The following is a 25,509-nucleotide window of genomic DNA, read 5'->3' on the forward strand; positions in this document are numbered from 1 at the left end:
TTACCTTCATACACAGATTATTCACATTGAATATTTCATAATGTTCCCTTTATTTCAAAAGTAAAAATTCTGGCCTTATTTATTTTGTTTCTATTGGCAGGTCTTTATCCCTATTTCTTTATATGTTTCCATTGAGGTTGTAAAGTTGGGTCAAATATTCTTCATACACAATGATATTGATCTGTACGATGAAAGTACCAACACCCGTGTGCAGTGTCGTGCTCTGAATATCACTGAGGACCTTGGTCAGATCCAGTATATCTTCTCCGATAAGACAGGAACCCTCACTGAAAACAGAATGGCCTTCCGTCGTTGCACCATCATCGGCACAGAGTTTCGACATGCTGAAAATAGTGAGGATTACAGCCATGTAATCATCAACATAATCAATGAACTAGAACAGAGATTAAAAGTACATGTTCTTTTTAAATTTAGTCTCTGTTCCTCAGGAAATTTAAATGGGTTCACGATAAGTAGACTGCTCATGATTCGCTGATATATTTAGATATGTTAAGCCAATTTTAGTGATGATGCCATAATGTATATAGGTTTTTAATAGTGGTATGCATCATTTAGAATAATTTGGAGACAAATGTGCTGGCATTTCTCCCTCCTTCCAAATCTGTGATAAGTTGGTGTCCCCATTGCTTTACTGGTATTGCATATTTTAGTTCATGCTTCAGTCAACATATGTTAAAGGGGCAGTTCCAATTTGGTGCTAATGTGACTCATATTGTGACAAATTTGTACAGTTCAGCCAATACCTTGTTAACCACATTAAACTGATCCAAATTTGGTTCACTTAAGGAAAGAGGAAAGGGAGAATACATTCATCCCAGTCCCCTGAATTAGACACGTCTCAATGTACTAATTTATTACTCCACTCATTCCAAGTCTTTAGTGTTTAATTAAACTGAACTGTCCACAGTTTAACTGTAATACTTCAAAATTATTTTCATCCTGTCTTTTCATTTAGCAAGGCGATTATCTACACAGAGGGGACTGGTCTCTTTTGATGAAGAAGGGCCACTTTTGCAGAGCACAGACTATGTAACCAACATTCAGAGTACCATGCCCCATCCTAAGCAAAAGAGGGTAATGTCAATGCAACATTCGCAAGGCATACATTCGCAACAGAAGTTCACTGTCTTCAAAAATGGCCAGCAATCTGGGATGAATTGTGATAGTTTCTCAACCCAGAAGGTGGCATTCAACAGCCCAATAGTAAGTACCTGTTGTATTGTTCTTCCATCCTCGGCATTTTTATGATCTAAGTCTTATAAGAATCAGTACTTTTGATTAGAGTTACTATGAATTTGTTCAGTGAGAATCTGTGCTGAGTGAGCTATTCCCATTCCAGGCAGCAGTACAGGTGCTATAAGTGGCCTCAGTGCTTATGGAATTGAGGGGTGATCTGATTGCAGTCCAGTAATTCCTGCTGAAACTTAAAAATTATATCATTTTAAAATAACATTAAAAAACAAACAGAATTGTCTTTTTGTGAGACACCCCATTGTTCAATTAGTAGACACTTATGAGAGTCAAGAAGTGTGGCACTGGAAAAGCACAGCTGGTCAGGCAGCATCTGAGAAGCAGGAGAGCTGCATAAGCTCTTCATCAAGAATGAAGAGTCGTACTTGAAATATTAGAAGGTAACCATGCCGATGAGATCATGCCCTTTGCAAGTAATAAGGTTTTCTAGACAGGAGAGGACTCAAATTGATTTTGAAGTTACAGGCAAATTTACAAATACATAAATTGCCATGCACTTGTGGCAGGTTGGCCTACAAGAGATCCGGAATATGTGGCCATGGTTTAGATTCACACATTCACAGAACTGTTACAGTGCAGAAGCAGGCTATTCAACTCATCATGCTGCTACTGCCTCTTTAAGCTTCTGAACTCAGTGCCAATATCCTATCTTTTCCCTGCCTTTTTAAAAGAATTATCCCATGTCCTCTTGAATGTCTTAACTGAATCTGCCTCCACCATAAATCCAGAAAGTACATTCAAGAGCCTAACTCTTTACCATGTGTAAAACTAATTACATTCTTATCAAAATTAAGTGTTAATGCAATGTGTTAATTACTCAATTAATCTTTATGATTCTGAAAATTAAGTTATAATAATGAAGTTTGTTCTCTTAGATATTGTAATTAGAATCTTTTAAAAATAACATTATTCTATATCTTTATAGAGTCATAGTCATAGAGATGTACAGCATAGAAACAGACCCTTCAGTCCAACCCATCCATGCTGACCAGATATCCCAACCCAATCCAGTCCCACTGGCCCATATCCCTCCAAACCCTTGCTATTCATTAACCCATCCAAGTGCTTCTTAAATGTTGCAATTGTACCAATCTCCACTTCCTCTGGCAGCTCATTCCATACACGTACCATCCTCTGTGTGAAAATGTTGCCCCTTTATATTTTGTTTTACTTTTCTATTATGTCCCCTTTAAAGAGAAAGAAAAAAACTTGAATTTTTGAGGCACCTTTCATGACCACCAAATGCCCTAAGCACTTTAGAATGAATAAAGTGGCTGTAAAATATAATCTGTTGTAGGAAACATGGCAAATAATATGTGCACAGAAAATCTCACAAAAATGTGATACTAATCAGAAAATCTGTATCTATAATATTTTGATTTAAGTGCACCATAAGGAAAGACTGTTCTATCCTTCTACAAAATAATTCCATGGGATCATTTATGTTTATTTAAGTGGGAGGGAATGCAGATCTACTACCTTCTGACTCACATAAGAGTGCCTACTGTTCATGGTAGATTGTTAGTGTTTATACTCAGGATATGGACATTGTTTGATTAAGAAATGAAATTACATACAAAGAAAGTCTGTTGTTAACCTATTGATTTGTAAGATTTGCTAAATGCAGCTGATGGGGGATTGGACATCCATATTTCACTTCAGCTCATGTAAGTCCGATAGTCATGAATGCCCCTGAATGATCAAATGGACAGTGGCTCAACTTCTGAGTGACATTGATGAGCAGCCCCTGGATATATCTGGTTAGACCACTGACTGCCGTGTATGCAGCTCACCAACAGACAATACGTGATTCCCCTGACTGATTTTGCAGGCCCTACATGACTGACTGTTGAACACCTGCTGGACTGTACTAGGACAGATCTCTTGACTATGAGCCTCCTAAGTAGATGATGTTTGTTTGAAACCCCTGGACTGTGAGTGTACTGCTCAATGAACATTCAATATATTTGCTACCCAGCCAGCTAGCACATGCTACAGGACGGCTTGATGACTCAGTGTGCTACTCGGCATGATGTCCCTCACAAACATCCCCTCCTTCCCCTTGATTTGACTTCAGCTTCAATGTCCATTATTCACAAATCCTTGTCAATCCTTCTATTGTTTATTTCATGATCTATTAATCTGATTGGTTAGGGAAATACACATTTGGTTTCATCCTGTTTACTCAAATTTTAGGATGCCCTGTTTTCCATGTTGCACTCATATCAAGTCACACTTTCAGGATCGTGCTATTTTAAAAAAATGAAAACTGAAATGTGTAAGGGCAAATCTAACAAATGACACAACTATTTTAAAGGCTCTTCTGGAAGAAAATATGAACCAATAAGATTTGTGGAGTCCACTTTGCTTTCTTAAGGGTTTTTGAGTTAGAGTCATAGAGTCCGATAGATGCACAGCACAGAATCAAACCCTTCGGTCCAACTCGTCCATGCCAAACAAATATCCTCATCTAGTCCCATTTGCTAGCACTTGGCCCATATCCCTCTAAACCCTTCCCTTTCAGATACTTATCCAGATACCTTTCAGATATTGTAATTATACCAAACACTTCCTCTGGCAGCTCATTCCATGAGCGTACCACCCTCTGTGTGAAAAGGTTGTCCCTTATGTCCCTTTTAAATCTTTACCCACTCACCCTAAACTTATGCCCTCTCATTCTGGATTCCCCCACCCCAGGAAAAAGACATTATCTATTTATCCTACCCATGCCCCTCATGGTTTAAAAAACCTCTGTAAGGTCACCCCTCAGCCTCTGACGCTCCAGGGAAAACAGCCCCAGTCTATACAGCCTCTCCTTATAATTCAGACACTCCAACCACAGCAACATCTTTGTAAATCTTTTCTGAACCCTTTCAAGTTTCACAACAACTTTCCAATAGGAGGGAGACCAGAATTGCATGTAATATTCCAAAAGTGGCCTAACCAATGTCCGGTACAGCCACAACTTGACTTCCCAACTCCTATACTCAACGCTCTGAACAATAAAAGTGCCAGATATTTTTGTATTGGCAGACATACAAACCAAACTTACATAAGAACATAGAATATAGGAACTAGGAGCAGGAGTAGGCCATCTGGCCCTTTTGAGCCTACTCTGCCATTTAATGAGATCCTGGCTGATCTTTTCATGGATACAGCTCCACTTACCCACGCTCTCACTGCATCTTTTAAGTCCTTCATTGTTCAAAATTCACTAAACTCTGGGGCAGTTTCAGCAGATTGGAAATCAGCAAATATGATGCCACTGTTTAAAAAAGGGAGATAGACAGAAGGTGGGGAACTATAGACCGGTTAGTTTAACCTCTAGTGGGGAAGATGCTAGAGTTTATTATCGAGGAAGAAATAGTAAGGCAGGTAGATAGAAATTGTCCTGTTGGGCAGATGCAGCAGTATTTATCTGTAAAACACACACTTTCAAGCAAATTTTGTTTCTTCAAGTTTAATAATCAATGAATTGCTCTTCCTATTGGAACTGCCGCACTCCCTACATTTTCAAAATTCTGTGATCAAGATTTGGGATTCTGTTTGAAATTTAACTTTCAGCATCCATTGTTGTAGATTGAATGCAAAGGTGGGGCATGCAGTTAAAGGATTTAATGTAATGGAGAGCTAGCTGCTGACAGTTGATAAGCCTCAGACTTGCAGCAAAGATAACAACCTGATTGCAGATGTAGCCATCCTAAAGAAACCTTCTATTTATACATCTGTGAGACATGTACAGGGGTTTATTTTACAGGTAATACTTGAGGTTAAAGTTCTCTTTTGATCTATCCTTTGCCTTTTTAGAAAGCTTCATTTATTCATTAAGCCTGGAGGCTAAAGCTGCTGCATATTCAGTTGAAAGCAGGGTAATAGAAGTATAGAAGCTATGAACAGAAGTATGCTATTTGGCCCTTTGAGCCTGCTCTGCTGTGCAATATGATAATGGCTGATCCATTATCTCCACATTCTTCCCATTCCCCTTTTTGCCTTTAATATCTAAAAACGTATCGATCCTGAATATATTCAATGATTTGGCGTTCACAGCCTTCTGTGGTAGAGAATTCCACAGGTTCACCATCCATTAAATGAAGACATTTTTCCTCATCTCCTTCTTAAATAGTTTAACCCATATCCTGAGACTGGGTTCTTTGGTTCTAGATTGCCCAACTGCACCTAATCTGTCCAGGCCTATTCGAACTTTGTACATTTCGATCAGCTTCCTTCTCATTCTTCTAAACTCTAGCGAATACAAGCCCAGTCAAACTAATCTCTTCTCAGAGGAGAAATTGAGGAATGAAATAGCAATGAAACGTGGCAAGTCGAATAACTAAATTATCCATTCCCTTTAAATTTACGTAACTAATAAATTTTAAGTCTGGTACTGATTACAGAAGACAGAAAATAGCTCTGGACAATCTTTCTCTTCCTTCTATTTAACTGGTCAAAATATTTTGTGCCCTATATAATTCATTAGTCATCCTTCCTTCCCACTAAAAAGACTATTTTTCAGATCTTGTCATCAGTTGTTTAAACACCGTTTTATTTCACGTTACTGAATTAATATTATATTCAGTTCCTCCTGACTGTCTGCACAACAAATTGGAAAAGTACAGAAGATATGTTCAGAAGGTAAAGTTTCCATTGCTCTGAAAAGTTTTACCAATATGGCTAACTTTTCACACTGCCTTTCCTCAAAGTAGTTTTAGCAGATTAGAAATTCACGTTTGTGACAGATAAAAATGAAACTTTCTCACATTGCACTGTCATAATTGCATAAAAATGTGGAAGTAGTGACCTCAATTATCATAATTTTATGATTGAAACTGATTATAATTTCTTGTCTATGTTTTTTGTCTAACTGATGGTTAGAATTTCCAGTTAAGACCCAAAGTAGGAGCAATTATTCTGCAGTTATACACTTTACTTTTCCATTAATCTTCATTCAATTTTGTGACTTAAATGGATTGAGCTTCTAATGCTTTCACATCTCTCCCTTTGCTTCAAACACTGTGTGTGATGGATAATGATCTATTTCAATGTTAATGTATTTCTCCAAGAGATGTGAAAGAGAATGTAGGATGACTTTATTATCATTCTGCTTCCCCTCCGAATTCCATGGAAAAATGGTGATGAATATAGTCCTTTCCCAATAGCTCCCATTACAGAAGTCAGTAGCTGAACACAAACTTTAATTGAACTGGCTAGAATTCTGATCGTAGACGCATTTTGAACCTGACCCTCTGATTCATTACATTAAAATCTAATTAGGTATAAAATAGAACTTCAATCTGTTCCAATCAGAAAGGCTGGTTTAACATTGTCTTTGCTCAATGTAAATAGGTCTCTTTTTCCTGATAAGTTTTACTCAGTGAACTCTTTCAAGTGTGGATTATGAATTGACACACAAAATGCACTGGGCTTGAATGTGGTAAATGTCTAAAAAGAGTTTTAAAAATGTGATGGGTAATCTCGGCTAATGTACTGGAGACTTAAGTTTAAATCCTACCACAGTAGCCAGGGAGTTTAAGCTCAATAAATCAAATACAATATCAAATTGAGATTTTTAAAAAGCTTACATGTGTCATGCTGATGAAACAAATTGATTGTTCTTAAAACTCATTAGGTTCACTTATGTCCTTTAGAAAATGAAATTTGGTGGCTTTACCTGGTTTAGCCCATATGTGACCACAGACTATCAGCAACATGGTTGACTCTTACCTGCCATCTGAAGTGATCTAGCAATTTGTTCAGTTTTAACTTGATAAAGATTAGGGCTCGTAAAGATGCTAATCTTGCCAATGATACATCTACCCCATGAATCAATACCAAAAATGTGAAGGTGGTGGGTGTATTAGATTAATGATGCCCTATCATTGTTAAAGTTAGAAAATGTGTATACTCAAGTAATAAATTAAACTAGAGCAAAGTTATGCCTTATTAGCTGCTTGATACATCTGAAAAACCCATGCTGCATTTAGACATTATGCTGCATTCTCAGTAGAAATGCAGTTTTGTGTTTAAAGTCCCTAAGTTCCTCTTAGGATATTTTTTTCCCCATTTTCACATGGATGAATCTTCAAGTGTACTTTTCAACAAGTACACTTCATTCATGGACTTCCAGTATCTATGCATCAAACAAAAACTCTTTTGTCCTTTACTCATCAAAAGCTCTTTGAATAGGGATTCAGCTTCACTGCACTTTGAGGTTATTAACTCAGAAAGAGTTTTGTGTTCATAGCAGCTCTTGTTATAAAAGTTCTTTCCCAAATTTCTTTGTTGATCCTAAATTTCTGTGAGTCTCTACAAAGCAACAACAAGTGCCTCCACATCTGTCTCCAGGAGTTCAAAGTTGCACCTTACTTTCAATACATTTTGCTGAGTGCCCCTCTCTCCATGGCAAATAGATCACATGGTAATACCTGCAGGTAAATTAGGTCAGATTGGTTGTTCTGGGCCAATGTAGTAGAACATTAACATACTCCGGACTGCTTCCGTTTATTTTGAATTAAATTAGAACATAATCATTTTTTAAAGTTTTTGTTACATGTTGCTGTTAACAATGACATCGCACTAAAAGTTTAATGATTACAGTGTAATTCCTGAAATAATCCCAGCAGGGCCTATCAGCTGCTTCGAAAATGCGTTGTTCCACTTTGTAAGGGGTGGCATGGTGGCTCAGTGGTTAGCACTGCAGCCTCTCAGCACCAGGGTCCCAGGTTCGATTCCAGCCTCGAGTGACTGTCTGTGTGGAGTTTGCACATTCTCTCCGTGTCTGTGTGGGTTTCCTCCAGGTGCTCGGTTTCCTCCCACAATCCAAAAGATGTGCAGGCCAGGTGTTAGGTGCATTAGTCAGAGGGAAATGGGTCTGGGTGGATTACTCTTCCGAGGATCGGTGTGGAGTAGTTAGGCCGAAGGGCCTGTTTCCACACTGTAGGAAATCTAATCTAATACTGATTGTTGCTAAGCAGATAATAACCAAGGAACAGCACAATCAGTATATGCTATGTCGCCAAACAAGGTGATTTATGATATCATGACATCTTTGACCACAAAATTCTGGAGTGATTTGTGAATTCTGATGTATGTATTCAATAACCCAACTCAGTGCATGCCAGTTAGTCAAATAGCCCACTAATCTACAGCAATATATTCTGTGATTGATAGATAAGCTTGCATATTTCTAATATGCCCATTCCAACTGTTTGACAGTATACCTAAGGCAGTAAGGATGAAATTCCGTAAAAAATTGCAACTTGGCAATTTGCAGAGAATTATTGTGTTCCCTAATTGAGGAAATTGATTGAATCCACTTTCGCTTTTTTTTTGTCTGTCTTTCTCGCGCTCTCTTTGCTCCATATTTGCTGAAAAAAGAGAAGTCAGACTTCTATCTTTCATTGTGATATACGAAATTTTATTTTAATGAAAACATATAATTCAGATCACGTATCCATAGATTTCAATTACAGTGGAGTTAAAATCAATTTACAGTTCTAAATACTTCTGACTGAAACTGCCTGATAAACCCACTACAGAATTGTAATAACTACCAAGGGTGCAGCAGCAGGTATCTGTAATTGATATAATTACATTTGCAGTAGCTGGGAGAATTATTATTCTAGTACTACCTACTATTCTGCATGAGGAAATTTTACTGTTTTGGCAGTCAAAATTTATGACAGCTTCAGTTTTGATATTTGATTTCCCCATCAAATTTGATTACCACTCATTCACACATCTCCCTTAAACTTGGAAAACAGCCATTCCTACATAATCCAAGAGAATACTATTATTTTTTATTGTCAGAGTTTCTAGTGAATGTAAAGAATGGAAAGTGAAGTATTGCAGTCAACTAAATTCCTGCATTTCACTAAACACAGGACAGGATTTCACACTCCTCTGATAGCAGATTTTAACATCGTGGGGATGTATAAAGTCCATCCAATCGTCTGTCGCAGCCCACGCACCCAATTCTGAACCATCTGGAATTTCACTGAGGACTAGGGAGATTAGATTACTTACAGTGTGGAAACAGGCCCTTCGGCCCAACAAGTCCACACCGACCCTCCGAAGAGCAATCCAACCAGGCCCATTCCCCTACATTTACCCCTTCACCTAACACTACGGGCAATTTAGCATGTTTGGACTGTGGGAGGAAACCGGTGCTCCCGGAGTAAACCGGAAAATGTGCAAACTCCACAACTGCCTGAGGCGGGAATTGAACCCAGGTCTCTGGCACTGTGAGGCAGCAGTGCTAACCACTGTGCCACCATGCCACCCATGCCACCGTGCTGCCTGAGGTGGTGGCCTACCATTCCTTGGGCTGATTGAAACTCAAATTAAGGATCTCCTAAGGGCCTCTTCCCACTGACATTGATTATTTTATTCATGTTTTTGGGGGAATGATGGATTCCATGTGGGAAACCTGATGGCCTCAGCTGGAAAGACTAGTATTAGGTGGGATAGAGGTGGGAAGGGGACCTTCTTTGTAGTTCTCAGGCCCATTGGAGGTATTCGGTTCTCAAAGTCAATCACACCCTCTCTCAGTCTCTTGAAGCCAGCCCTCCACTTGCACCCCCCCAACTCCCGCACCCTCCCCCCACTTCCCTCAGACCCTCAACACAGATTTACCCTGGGCTTTTCAGTGTGGTTGCTCTTTCCTATGTGTGAGCTGGCAATACTGAACAATCCACAGACGCTAGAGGCTAAACTCTCTTCTAAAAGCAATTAACCCTGTTCCCACAGCTGAGTAGCTGTCAAGTTTGTGAGTAACTCCCCTCCTCCTCCACCCTCAACCTTTTAGCAGCAAGGAAGGGAATTGCAGTATTCATATGATTCAGACCTTTGTGCAAAATGTTAATGAGTCCATTTGCTGGTGTCTCTTAGTCAACTGTGTCTCTGTATTATGTTTTTAAAACTGTCTTGGAGCAGGTTTTTTTTTCAAAAAGAAGAAAATTATTCTTCAATAACATCACGAAATTATCCAATAGCATTATAAAATTTTTCTGACCACTGACATTAGGCTAATTTTCCAATCCACTCGGAACATTCTAGAATCTAGAAGATTTTGAAGATTAAAACCAATGCATCCACACTCTGTTTCTCGTGTCACCTCTTTTAATACCCTAAAATGAAAATGATCAATGGAATTGTTCATGCTTTATCCTGTTCATTTCTCCAGTCATGACTAATAATAAATGCTCGAAGTTTAGAGAATGCTGATTTCCCTCTCTGACTGTTGAAAGCAGTCAGTGGTCACTGTTCCTTTGGAATCAAACATCTAACAGCTATCTTGATAGCTTATCTCTTTTGAAAGGTTGCCACAGTAGTTAAAATGTTCAGTCCAGTTGGGCATTTCTATTGCAGAGCAAGCTGACAGGGAAAGTTCATGATGTTTACTCCTTACCTGAGGAAAATGTCACAAACTATGAGGTAACAAAATTACATTTTAAGTATGTATCATTTAGTGCCAGAGCTGAAAAGGCAAAAAAAAAAACCTCAAGAAAAAACCTGATCAGACATATGTGTGGCTTAAGCAATTACCTTTTGCTAAGTGGCTATGTACACTTACAACTGAAGCCAACACAATCTTGTATAAAGGTAATTTTCCTTGAGGTGTTCAAAAATTCCATACCATTTTCAATGCGGATTTCTATTGAGGAACAGACAGTAGTGGATTTCTGACAGGTAGCAATTCTGGCTGATAGCTATGTGTTAACAGACAAACCCATAAATTTAGGAAAGCTTAGGTTTGGTATCTGTCACAGACCAAGAAGAGTTAAAGGAGAGGTAAATACCCAGAGACAATTTGAAGGGAAAAGGAAGGCCAAACACAGAAGACAAAACTAACTCGACTGTGAAATGAGGGAATCAGATTGGAGACAGATGGGAAACCACCCCCCAAATACATTCACTGTGAGAAACTAAGGCTTGGAAAGGAAAGTCTTTGATTTTGGCCTTCCCCAAAAAATCAAACTTCAATATCAGTTTCTGTAGCATTATTAGTGGTCAGTGTCAGTGCAGACTGGTTTTGTATCGAAAGGATCAGTGACAATTGACTGTTTTAAACAGCCAGAGACAGAAATCAACATTCTCCAAACTTAGAGCAATTAATATTCGTAAAGACAAAATATTGGAAAAATGGATAGAACAATATGCACAAAAACTTTCCAGGACCTGATGATCTTATTTTACGATTTTCAGAGGGAACTGGAAAGAGAGTTGATGCATTGGTTTTAATCTTTCAGAATCTTTCATGGATTGCAGCAGGTCAATAAGGGCAAAGAAGGCTCTGCCTTACCTTCTCATGGGCATTTAGGGATGGGCAAGTTCCCACCAGTGATGCCTGCTTCCCCTGAGTGAATGTCTTTTTCATAAATCCTCGATTCTGACATCATTAGTCAGACAAGTTTTAGAATCTATTAAAGAATATTTGGAAATCCCAAATATCAAGTCAAGTTCTAAAGTCTTACCAGGCCACCACAGTGTGGGAATTGAACCCACAGTGTTGGAATCACACACAACTTGCAAACCAACCATCCAGTCAACTTAGCTAAACTGACCCCCAATCCCAAACATCTTTCAAGAACATTAATATGGTTTTAAGAAAGGAAATTTATTGGAGTTTTTTTCTGTTGCATATTTGACCAGTAAGGTATTAAAGCATCATTCCGATTTTGTGCTCTGTTCAGTATGGGTTGATTAGCACAGTTGGTTTGAGAGTTACTTTGTGATAGAGTAACAGCAACAGTGTGGGTTCAGTTCCTGTACTGGCTGAGGGTGCCATGCAGGACTTTCCTTTACAAATTCTCATCTTGTCTCAGGTATGGTGACACTTAGGTTAATCCACCAGCAGTCATCTCTCTCTAATTGATGGCAGCAGTGTAAGATTCCTATACCAGACCTTATCCACTCGGTCCATTTTTTTTTCTCAAGAAGCAAAGAAACTGAAACAAAGAATTATTTAAATGCTTGTCTGAATGTGTGGTTATAGCCTCTGAAAATTGACATCTGTTTCCTCTTTAACTCTTAGATAATTCCAAAATTCTCATCATAAAATTGTTTCAAAGACATTGCCTCCAGCTGCAAAGTTCAAAGTATTTTTACAGTCAATATGTTCTAGTTTCAGCAGCTCTGTTTTGACCTCTGAGATCTTTTATTCAAGTTAATAACAGAATAATATTCCAGAGTGCATACCAATGGGAACATTAATAATCCATCAAAGTTGCTCTGCCATTCAATAAGATCAAACCTGAGCTATTCCTTCCATATACTATGAATCCAAGAGTATCTAAAAGTCTATCAATGTCTAACTTGAAAATTATAATCGAGCAAGCATTTAGAGCTTTCCGTGTTAGAGATTTCTAAAGACTTAACACCCTTTCTACAGCAATCCTTCTAATTTTCTTTCTGGCAGAATGGGCCTCAGAGTCCTGTGTGGTTTAGCAACTTCCAGAACTGAAGTCAATGGGATGATTGGCATGCTCATGTTGATCATCATGTGCAGAATTTTGGAGCAGCTTCGTATGTGGGCAGACATACTGTTTAGAGGCAACATTGCTCTAAGTGAAGAAAATTCTCCACATCTCAAATGGCAGCCCAATGGCATACCCAATTGGCTTTACAAAGTAAAGGGGGTCTCAGTCAAGGAAAAACAGCCTCATCAACAGCAGTATTACCCCAGATAAGAATTTGCATTCCAGCACTGATTCTCTTTTTCTCTACCAGCTGAAAGTTGCAGAGCTTCAATTCCACCACACCAGACAATTCTATTTTCCTGGTGGTACTGCTGGGCTGCCAGCTTTCAGGTTGGAACAGCGGCTCTTGTGACAGATTTTCATCCTTAAATAGGAGAACAGGCCAGCAGAAGCTGCTTAATTGTCTGCCACTCATAAAATTCATGGGGAAAGTCCTGAAAGCCATTTGTCTGGGCTGGAGGCAAGTGTTTATTCCCCTACTTGGGCTACCTGCCCATTTGGTAAGGCACATGGGCAATATGTCTTCAAAAAATCATTCTGAATGAAACTTGATTGCTAAAACTGAGATACCAAGCAGTGAAATCAAAATACTGGTTTCAAAGAGGCAAAATGAAACAAAACAGTTGGTAACTATGTATTACTTTGCTTATCAGTTTCTGCTGTCATGATATGAGAATCTTCATTAAATCACAATTAGCAATGTCTATTCCACATTCTCTCTAGCAAACTCTTTCCCAACCCTAAAGACTTAACTTTATAAGGGTTGTTGAATATTAAAACAGTTTTATACAACACTGTGCCATGAGTGGACGCAGCAGCAGTTACTGGTAATGTATATATCATAATGATTGCAGTGATTGTTAGGTGTTCAGCTAACTACTGGGGTATTGGAATCATGCCAACATTAACACTGTCACATGTAAAAAAAGCATGAGTATAGAACTACAGTACAATAAAACTTCATGACAGAGAGCAGTGCATCTATGAAATTTATAGATATGAGCTTAACTTTGGATACAAGTAATTTACTCATTTTCACTGACCAAGCAATTGCAAATGTGACTGATTAGAAGTTCATGAAATGCATTTACAGAATTAACCCAAATATCTGAGTGAAGTAAGTGATAGTTATCCTCAGGAAATGAATGCAGGATCTACCCTCAAGTCCTAATGACCCAATTCATAATTCAAAGAATGTACTATTTGTGTGCTTTTATTTTGTGTTTGTGCCTTAGGAGAAAGAAATCATCCCTGATGAATCCTTGCTGAACAGAATTCAAGATGCTGTTGTTCATATGGACACATGGACTCGACTAAAAGACAGCACTGGGTTGGAAAGTGCATGTATCATAGATTTCTTTCTGGCTTTGACATTGTGTAACACGGTTATGGTTTCCACAGCAACACAACCAAGGCAACGAGTAAGTCGATTCTATTTTGGTTAATTTGCTACAGTTTATTCTATAGATGCATTTAGCAGGAGGAAAAAGATAAAAAGGTGTTTGGTTTCTATGGACACTGCAAATAACCTGAATATTCTGTTGAAAATTGAAGATTGGATTTAACAGTAAATGGCCCAATATAACATGTTCTGAACACATTGTGCCTCCAGAATAAGCAATATACTAAATTCTAATGTCTGCAATTCAAACCAAATGGTAAAGTAGCACTTCATTTTCAGCCACTTGATTACATTGTGCATTGTTACTCTGTGAGTAAAATTAACCACTTTTTAAGAAGGTAGACTGAAGTACATTTCAAGACATGAGAAAACTTGGTTCAGATTTTAACAAGGTAGTTCAAGCTGTCCTCTTGCAGTTGACATCTGAATTCTCTTTGTTTCCAGTTTCTGGTGTGCTTTGTAGTGGCTAGGTCTAAATAATTGATCATTTTCTATTGGTTTGCACTGGTCAGAAACTTTAATTTCCATGCATTGTCTCTGAATCTCAGGACTTATCTTTTTATCTCTCTTTCTTAGCTGCAAGTGTCAAGTGTAATCTTGTCAATTGAGATCAAGGTTTCCTCCTTGATACTTTTCCCCAAAAAATGTAGTCATCCTTAAAGATCTGCATCAAATTAGATACATTTTAAATCCCCAAGCTGATCTTTCAGAGCACTATTAAAAGTTTTTTATAGTGCTGGCTTCTGTAACCTGGTTGACGACAATTTAGATTTGGAATTTTATGTTAACTTTAGTATACAGCTTCACATTTAGAATTTACATACAAAGGGAAAAAACAAAGAACAAAGAAAATTTACAGCTCAGGCACAGGCCCTTCGGCCCTCCAAGCCTGAGCCGATCCAAATCTACTGTCGCCCAATTCCTAAGCATCTGTATCCCTCTGCTCCCCACCTACTCATGCATCTGTTCAGACGCATCTTAAATGAATCCATCGTGCCTGCCCCTACCAGCTCTGCTGGCAACACCTTCCAGACACCCACCACCCTCTGTGTAAAGTACTTGCCGCGTGTATCCCCCTTAAACTTTCCACCTCTCACCTTGAAAGTGTGACCTCTTGATATTGAATCCTTCACCCTGGGGAAAAAAGCTTATCTCTATCTACCCTGTCTATACCCTTCATGATTTTGTAGACCTCAATAAGGACCCCCCCTCAATCTCCTATTTTCTAATGAAAACAAACCTAACCTACTCAACCTTTCTTTATACGAGCACCTTCCAACCCGGCAACATCCTCATAAACCCTCTCTGCACCCTCTCAAAAGCATCCACATCCTTTTAGTAATGTGGTGACCAGAACTATACACAGTATTCTATATGCTGCCGGACCAACGTCGTGTACACTTTTAACATGACCTGCCAGCTGTTATACTCAATACCCCGTCCGATGAAGGCAAGCATACTATATGCCTTCTTGACCACTCTATCCACCTATGAAGCAACCTTTAGGGTACAATGGACCTGAGCTCCCAGATCTCTCTGCTCGTCAACTTTTCCCAAGGCTCTTCCATTTATTGTATAATTCGCTCTAGAATTAGACTTCCCAAAATGCATCACCTCACATTTTGCCTGGATTGAACTTCATCTGCCACTTCTCCGCCCAACTCTCCAGTCTGACTATATTCTTCTGTATTCTTTGACAGTCCCTTATGCTTTCTGCTACTCCACCAATCTTCGTGTCATGTGCAAACTTGCTGATCACACCAACAGTGCCCTCTTCCAGATCATTTATGAATGTCACAAGCAACAGTGGCCCCAACACTGATCCCTTTGTCGCCTCTTACTGTTGAAGGAAGTTTGCTTCTCAATTTGATCATCCTTCATAAAAAGCTGTTCTTCAGGAAATTGCTTTTAGCATTAGAGAGCTATTTGATAGATTATGTAGAAGTTAACAGAGGCAGTGATGCTGAATCTGGAGGAGTTGACTCCATCTGTCTTCACCCCATGAGGCAGTTATATAAATCAAGTCTGAGTTCCTATCTGGTTAAATGATATCTGCTATCTCCTAATCAGGAAGGTAGATCAGACTTTTTCTGCTTCCTGTGTGATCTGCAAGCTCTTTTCAGCACTAGGACCATTTTCCCTTCAGTAATAAATTTGACAAAGATGTGAATTCATTCAACATTTGGAAATTCAGAAAGCCTGCAGTCAATGAAATATTGCACAAAAATATTATTCACCTCGTGGTGTTGCATTTTTGTCCCCACCAACTTGATTGCCACATCCTTTTGCAGTTTTGCTGCTTGTACCTAGGTGGTAATAGTTAATCATCCCCTCCTAACGTTTAGTGTAATCATCTGTAGGCACAGGATCCAGTTTATAAGTATGCAAATGACACAAACACCGCTGCACCCGATGTGGCCTCCTCTATATTGGGGAGACAGGCCGCCTACTTGCAGAACGTTTCAGGGAACACCTCTGGGACACCCGGACCAACCAACCCAACCACTCCGTGGCTCAACACTTCAACTCCCCCTCCCACTCCAACAAGGACATGCAGGTCCTTGGACTCCTCCATCGCCAGACCATAGCAACATGATGACTGGAGGAAGAGCGTCTCATCTTCCACCTAGGAACCCTCCAACCACAAGGGATGAACTCAGATTTCTCCAGTTTCCTCATTTCCCCTCCCCCCACCTTGTCTCAGTCCCAACCCTCAAACTCAGCACCACCTTCCTAACCTGCAATCTTCTTCCTGACCTCTCCGCCCCCACCCCCACTCCGGCCTATCGCCCTCACCTTAACCTCCTTCCACCTATCTCATTTCCAACGCCCCTCCCCCAAGTCCCTCCTCCCTACCTTTTATCTTAGCCTGCTTGGCACACTTTCCTCATTCCTGAAAAAGGGCTCATGCCCGAAACGTCGATTCTCCTGCTCCTTGGATGCTGCCTGATCTGCTGCGCTTTTCTAGCAACACATTTTCAGCTCTTCTGCTATCCAGCCTATCATGGTCTTCCCTTTTTTCTTCTAATCTTTCTATATCTTCCCTTTTACAAAGTCTATTACAACTTAACCGTTTACTGTTCTGATGAAAGATTACAGACCCAAAATATTAATTTTGTCTCCTTCTCCACAGACATTACTGACCTGCTGAGAATTTCCAGCTTTTTTAATCCCTGGCTTCCTGTCCAGGTTTAACTCAAGAGATGTACCACATTTCTATTCTGTTCAACCCTGAACTTCTTCTAAATTCCAATTCTGATTCATCAACAATCATGACAACTTCCACTTCTTTAATGTTACATGCTTTCATCTCTATATTTCCACCATAATTTATCAAATGTCTAAGGTAAGCAAAAAGACATGTCAATCATTTTATAATTGATGTGAGAGCTGGGTAAATCCTAACTTTATTGAAAATTCTTTGGAGAAATCAACTTTTTTAAGTTGCGATTTATTTATCTCATCCAGCCTTTTGTAAATTGTAAGTCCTCGTCAATATGGCTGATGAGAGGGGGGGGGGGGTGTATATTGTTGTTTGGCATAATGACCTCTACATTGCAGAGGCTGAGCACCACCTCTCAGGCACCTCCTTCAGTTTCCTCCTGGATTATGATGTCACCATCAAATACCAGGCTATTGCGTCGACAGCGGTGACTAATCTTGTGATGTCCCCCTTCACTGTTTTCAAGCTCATTTTCCCTAGTCCCATATCGCCCATTTCTCCCTCCTTCCCAAAATCAATAACCAGGGCTGCCCAGGCAGGTCAATTGCTCCTACTCCGCAGAACACATCGCATCCTACCATGACTCAAGGTTTTTCTTGCCTTGTCCAATCCCTTCCCATTTACATAAGTGATTCTTCTGACTTTTAATGCAAGTTTCAGAATTTACAGTCCTAGGGTCCAGCCGCCTCCTCTTCACAGTGGATGTGCAATCCCCTTTGCTTGCCCAACCCCCATCATCTGCTTGTTTCTGAACCATTTCCATCCATCGCCACTCTCCTCCACATCTCACTGTTTGGGGACCCTGCAACCTTCAAGCATCAGTATCGAGTTCAATAATTTTAGAGCTTGAGTACCTTCTCTTTTGTCCTTACCCCAATCGCCACATACCACGCCGACTAGATATCCCAACCTAATCTAGTCCCATTTGCCAGTACTTGGCTCATATCCCTCTAAACCCTTCCTATTCATATACCCATCCAGATACCTTTTAAATATTGCAATTTTACCAGCCTCCATCACTTCCTCTGGTACCTCATTCCATACACGCACCACCCTTTGCATGAAAACGTTGCCCCTTCTGTTGCTTTTATATCTTTCCCCTCTCATCCTAAATCTATGCCCTCTCGTTCTGGACTCCCCCACCCCAGGGAAAATACTTTATCTATTTATCCTATCCATGTCCCTCATGATTTTATAAACCCCGATAAAGTCACCCCTTGGCCTTCAACGCTCTAGGGAAAATAGCCCTAGTCTATTCCGCCTCTCCCTGTAGCTCAAATTCTCCAATGCTGGCGACATCCTTGGAAATCTTTTCTGAACCCTTTCAAGTTTCGTAACATCCTTCTGATAGGAAGCAGACCAGAATTGCATGCAATATTCCAAACCAATGTCCTGTACATACGTCCCCATTGGTAGCTTTTCTTTCTCACAGGCTTCGCCACCATTATCCATTCCTTTGTCTACCCAACTGTTTTCTCTCTCTCTGACCTTCATCTCTACTTATCATTTCTCTTTCCCTTCCCCCTAATCTTCAGCATATGTACTAACTTTTCCTCCCTGTAATCCATTCTGAAGGTGGGTGAGTGAACCTGAAGTATTGACTCTGTTTTCCCTCCAAAGATGCTGCCAGACATGCTGAGTTTTTCCAGCAATTTCTTCTTTTGTGCGTCTTAAATCATGGGATTATTTGTACGCTGCTAATAGTAGTCAACATGTTAAAAATCTATTCACAACCCAAACCACCACTTCTGCTTTTAACAGGAGCAAGATGGGGAGAAATGTTGTTCCTCATTGTGATTCACCATTTCTTATTTAACTCTTGATGATTATGTTTCATACATCTTTAGAAACCTGACAACTACAGGAAAGCAAAACCTTTCAGGATCCAGGGTTGTAAGCACCTTCTTCCATCTCTTAGGTACATTCAGAAGACCTTTCTTGAAGCCCCCAAGTACCTGACAAACTGTTAACCCTGGTAATCAGGTTGATGTCTGTGCAGGAAACCTCTCTGTGATGGTACATGCAGAGTTAAAGTAGTGTATCATCTGGAAAACTCCACTTTTCTAATCTCCTGTGCATAATTGCACTCCACTGGTCCTAATAGATCCAAAAATGGTATCATACCCCTCCCTCTTTCCTACACTACTGAATCAGTTTTCATATATGCAGACAGATTTTTTTCCAGTGGCAGAGACAAGGAAGTAGGTCACCCATGTATACATTTTGCAATGGTATAAACCCATAGTCAGAGGAGAAAATATCAAAGATAAATTGCCACAGGTTACACAATTAACCAGATAGAGACAAGACTTATCTGTTCAAAGTAGATCATGCTGTCAAAGGCAACGTTCTGATCATTTGTTTTAAACTTCTAGGTATTATCTTCACCCTTGTCAAAAACTTCCACAAATTCCCAGGAGAAGCTACAGCAGCTATTTCAGAAGCTTAAGCTGACACGAACAAGTTCCATTTCCACACCAAATCAATCAGACTCTGATGAACCAGGACATTTCTGCAATAAAACATCGCTGTCCTCTGAAGTTAGTCCAACTTCTTCATATAGTGCGGAGACTGTAACAGATGATGCTGTTTCTAGGTCTGATCTCATCAATAATGTACATGAAATGGCTATCAGTGTTGACAGAGAAGATCACAGTATTCTTGAAGAAGCTGATAAAAATCAAAGCAATTTAGAATTCTGCTATGAAGCTGAAAGCCCAGATGAAGCAGCCCTTGTGCACGCTGCTCGAGCTTACAATTTCACATTATGGTCTCGAACTCCCAACCAAGTGACTGTGAAGTTACCTCAAGGGGATCTTCTCACTTTTGAAGTATTACATACATTAGCATTTGATTCAACAAGGAAAAGGATGTCTGTAATAGTCAAACATCCCCTCACTGAAGAGATTATCATGTACACAAAGGGAGCAGATTCTGCTATCATGGATTTATTAGCAGTATCAGCCAAAGGTAACAGAAACATCTTTCCCTTCTCTCTTATTTCCCTCTTTTTAATTGCCTCCTTTTAATTGCAACATCAACCAGTTGAACGTGAACATATTTACATCTAGGATTGGGAATTTTGTTTCAAAGTTGTTTCATTTGGAGCTTAACATCAGTTTGTGTGATCAGATTGACCCCATTTTGGGCCACCTCTCCCTCTGTCAGACCGCTGTAATCACTGCTGATCCATTGGCTCATAACCTCTTCTGCACCTTGGTCCTCCCTCTCACCACCTTTCAATTATTGCACTTAACTGCTATAACTTGAAACTGCTCTTCCTGCCTTTTGCTAGTCATCTCCTTGAGCTCTTGCTCACAGCGAGTGCTTGGGAGAGAAAGGTAAATTGGTGGAGGTTCAGTGAAAGCAAGAGTCAGGAAGGAGGATGCATAGCAAACCAGGAAGTCTGAGACCAGGATTAGCAGTGACTGGGAGGCTCAGGCCACAGGAGAGGTCGTGAGCCAAAGGGTCAGGGAGCAGGAGGAACCACGAGCTGGAGGTCAGCAGAAAGAATTTGCATTTTCAAAAATAATCTTACAACTCCAAAAATTATTTCACTTATCCAACTCTTCCAAACAGCAACAATGCTGGTCACATTCCCACTCCCATGGAAATACATTATAAATAAAATAATTAAGGTTTAAAAAAATGTTATCTTTCTGCCACAACTCCTTTTTTGTTTTGTTTCTTGTACCTGACTGGCATTGAATTAACTATTCTAACTGATACATCCTGGTTCATTCCGCACTGCTTAATAATCATTTTTTTGATCTCATTGGTTTAAACTCTTTATTTGCATGTCCTGTTCGTGCAGGTTTGAGATTCCACACAGAGGTTAACAAGTCACATTAGCTCTCTATTTACTTTATATCCCAGTGTGATATCCCATTCCAAAGCTGCAGATAACTGTAGCAAGTGGCTGAAAACACATTACAGCCCAATTCCAGAAAACTCTCAATTACATTCAAAATGTTCTGCTGTTTTACTTTAGCCTGTCTGTGCAAGTTACAGGTTCCCTTTGCAGCCATTTTGCTTCTGCAACAAACATCTCTGTCCTATGCATTCGTATATGTCATAGTTTATCACTGTTATGTAGTGGTCTATAAAGTACTTCAACAAAAGGCTTGCAGCCTTTTTATCAAAATTAATCAATTCCACTTGTGGTGTTTCAACTGTCTGCACACACTGGTATCATACCAATCTAACACTGTCACAATACTGTTGTACATTGCTATTCCTCCACCTTTTCCAATTGCACTGTTCTTTTTAAAGACTTTACAGCTTGAATCAGACCAGATTGTAGTCAACTCTCAGTGATGACATTTTGTCTGAATTTACAATTCAAATTCAATTGTTTCACTTCTTATGTTACATGAATTAGCGAATGGAAATTTTAATTTGGCATTAGACCATGTTAACTGTTCTTAACATTTGTTTTAACTCATGATTTGTTTTTTCTTTCAATCATTTCTGGTGTATTTTGATCAATTATTTGGTTATTTCATTTTTTTTTCCTAAACTTGAAGTATTTATTTTACCTTTAGCACTGTGCTGCCATTTTTAAAAAGGGCTATTTTAATTTCACTTCTGTCACAGACCTGTCCCATCCATCTTTTTAATTGGTTTAAAATTCGCTGAACAGTCCTTCTCTGTTTGGCCCTAGACAATCTTATCCTGGATAAACATTGCAGTGCACTTGAAAGGAATTGATAGAATCCTTTAAATGATACTTGTCAGTGCAAGTCCCATTCCTCATAATAGCTACAGAGATTTTGGCCATCTCTAATGGTAGAACATATAACAGAGAACTGGAATGGGCCCTTCGGCCCATGATGTTGTGCCGAACATGACACTAAATTAAATTAATCCCTTCTGCCTGTTCTTGGTCCATAACCCTGTATTCCTTACATATTCATGTGCTTATCTAAAGGTCTCTTAAATGCCCCAATCATATCTGCCTCCATCATCACCCCGGCCCCATGTTCCAGATTCCTATTACCCTCTTGTGTAAAACCTTGCCCCTCACAAATCCTTTGAAATTTCCCCTCTCACCTTAAATGCATGCTCCCTAGTTTTAGACATTTCAACTTTGGGAAAAGGATTCTGACTGTCAACCCGATTTTTGCATCTTACAACTTGATAGACTTCTATCAAGTCTCCCCTCAGCCTCCGCCATTCAAGAGAAAATAACCCGAGTTTTTCTAGCCTCTCCTTATAAATTATACCCTCTAATCTAGGCAGCAACCTGGTAAACCTCTTCTGCACCCTCTGCAAAGCCCCCATATCCTTCCTGTAACATAGCAACCAGAATTGAACACAATACTTTAAGTGTAGCCTAACCAAAAGTGCAGCAAGACATCCTCACTCTTGTCTTTATTGGCCAGGGAATTGAGTACAAGTATTCCATATGCCGCCTTTACCACCCTATCTACTTGTGTGGCCACTTTCAGGGCACTATGAACATGAACCTCAAGATCCCTCTGCCAATCAATGCTGTTCCAGGTCCTGCCATTAACATTTGACCTCCCAAAGTGCAGCATCTCACACTTAGCAGGATTAAACTTCATCTGCCATTTCTCTGCCCATATATACAACTGATCTATATCCTGCTGCACCCATTGACAACCTTCTAAAGTATCCACAACTACACCAATCTTTGTGTCCTCTGTAAACCTACTAACCCATCCATCTACATTTTCATTCATGTCATTTCTACATATCTCAAACAGCACAGATCCCAGTACAGATCCCTGAAGAACACCACTAGTCACGGACCTCCAGTCTAAAAGACCACTAGCCTCTGCGTTCAATGTGCAAGCCAATTCTGAATCCATGTAGCCAAGTTACTGTGGTCCCCAACATCACAGAGCCATTCTTCAACCAATTCAATTCATTCCATGTAATATCAAGAAACAGTCGGAGACACTGGAAACTGCAAAGGCAATGTGCTCTGATAGTATTATAGCAATAATATTGAATACATATGTCCAGAACTTGCCACACTCCAAGCCAAGCTCTTCCAGTACAGTTATAACACTGATTTCTATCTGACAATGTGGAAAATTGCCCAGATATGTCCTGTACACAAAAAACATAACAACTCCAACACGGCCAGTTGCTGCCCCATCAATTTACTATCAATCATCAGCAAAGTGATGGAAGGGCTCATCAACAATGCCATAAAGCAGCACCTGCTCAGCAATAACCTGCTCAGTGACACTCAGTTGAGTTCCACCAGGGCTACTCAGCTCTTGACCTTATTCTAGCCTTGGCATGAGTATGGACAAAAGAGCTGAATTCCAGAGGTGAGGTGAGAGTGACAGTGCTTGATATCAAAGCTGCATTTGACTGAGTGTGGCATCAAGGCACCATGACAAGACTGGAATCAATGGGTATCAGGGGCAAACTTTCTGCTACTTAAGTCATACCTGGCACTTCGGAAGATGGTTGTTGGAAGTCAGTCATCTCAGTTCCAGAACAACTCTGCAGGAGTTCGTCAAGGTGGTTTCCTAGGCCCAAACATCTTCATCTGCTTCAACAATGAACTTCCCTCCATCATAAATTATGAAGTGGTGTTGTTCACTAATGATTTCACAATGGTCAGCCCCAGAAATGTTTCCTGAGATGCATTGTGAGTCAACTTAGAGCACCATACAATGCGGAGATTCCACAAGGCAGCTCACTACCACCTTCTCAAGGGCAGGCAGGGGTGTACAATAAATTCTGACCAGCTAGCCACACCCACGACCATAAGAGTTTAAAAAATAATGACAACCCTGTTTTTTTAACTCAATGATCCTAAAAACTATGACAACAGTGTCCTACAATCTTGTGGAATTTTATGAAGATGTCAGATTTCTTTTCACCTATTCTTCCAGCTTAAGGATTGAGCATATGGCAAAGTGTTGAGGATAAATGAGAATGTATGGAGAACTTCAGATGGAGCTGATCTAGGGATATGGAACTGTAGTACTTGGATTAAACCAATCAGCATAAAATATGCCAGAAGGTTAGGATGTGATCTGTTGTATTTCTATTACATATCCATTCATTTATTTAGATTGAAAGAGTAGGATTGAAAATCCATTCTTACAATTGTGCCAGTAAAGCTGTTTGGGTCACTCTCTAGAGTTGCAATCAAGTTAACTTGAGATTACCTTCATTCTGCCTTTGGGGAGCTCTCAGTCCTCCTATAAGGATGTTGTTAAACTTGAGATAGAGAAAAGATTTACAAGGATGTTGCAGGCCTGGAGCATTAGAGTTACAGGGAAAAACTGAATGGGGTGGAATTCATGGCTGAGGGGTGACCATGTAGAGATTTATAAAATCATGAGGGGCATGGATAGGGTGAATAGCCAAGGTCTTTTTTCCTAGGATGGGGAAGGCTCAAACTTATAGGGCATTGGTTTAAGGTGAGAGGGGAAAGATTTCAAAAGGACCTGAGGGCTAACTTTTACACACAGAGGATGGTGCAAGTATGAAACAAGCTGCTAGAGGAAGTAGTGGAGAACGGTATAATTATAACCTTTAAAAAGGTATCTGGGTGGGTACATGAATAGGAACGGTTTGGAGGGATATGGGCCAATTCTGACATATGCGACTCGGTCAGATTGGGATGTCTGGTTGATGCAAATGAGTTGGACTGAAGGGTCTGTTTCCATGCTGTATGACTGTATATATACTTGGCAAAATATGATAAAATCGAGAAATGTTGCAGCAAATTGAATTCCATCATACAGGTGTGGACTAGAATTAAGACATTGCACTATAAAAGTTGACAGCCACTTACCTCTTGAGGTATAGAAGTATTAAAGATTTAAGGAGAAAGTGAGGTTTGCAGATGCTGGAGATCAGAGCTGAAAATGTGTTGCTGGAAGAGCGCAGCAGGTCAGGCAGCATCCAGGGAACAGGAGAATCGACGTTTCGGGCATAAGCCCTTCTTCAGGAATGAGGAAAGTTTGTCCAGCAGGCTAAGATAAACGGTAGGGAGGAGGGACTTGGGGGAGGGGCGTCGGAAATGTGATAGATGGAAAGAGGTCAAGGTGAGGGTGATAGGTCAGACGGGAGTGGGGGCGGAGAGGTCGGGAAGAAGATTGCAGGTTAGGAAGGCGGTGCTGAGTTCGATGGATTTGACT

The 25,509-nt window shown here is 39.9% G+C and overlaps 1 protein-coding gene across 7 annotated transcripts in view; it reads left to right on the plus strand.

Moving 5' to 3' along the window:
- The window catches only part of atp10b (ATPase phospholipid transporting 10B), a 268,819-nt gene that overhangs the window by 198,601 nt on the left and 44,709 nt on the right, over positions 1–25,509 (plus strand). For 6 of the 7 annotated variants that reach the window (XM_043703360.1, XM_043703361.1, XM_043703366.1 and 3 more), the window contains 4 exons: positions 101–353; positions 977–1,224; positions 13,985–14,170; positions 19,750–20,344. In XM_043703360.1, coding sequence (XP_043559295.1) covers positions 101–353; positions 977–1,224; positions 13,985–14,170; positions 19,750–20,344 — 1,282 coding nt within the window. The remainder of the gene's footprint in view (positions 1–100; positions 354–976; positions 1,225–13,984; positions 14,171–19,749; positions 20,345–25,509) is intronic. The other variant, XM_043703365.1, reaches the window with a different exon arrangement.

The sequence above is a fragment of the Chiloscyllium plagiosum genome, chromosome 14, assembly GCF_004010195.1.
Source record: "Chiloscyllium plagiosum isolate BGI_BamShark_2017 chromosome 14, ASM401019v2, whole genome shotgun sequence".
Taxonomy (NCBI): domain Eukaryota; kingdom Metazoa; phylum Chordata; class Chondrichthyes; order Orectolobiformes; family Hemiscylliidae; genus Chiloscyllium; species Chiloscyllium plagiosum.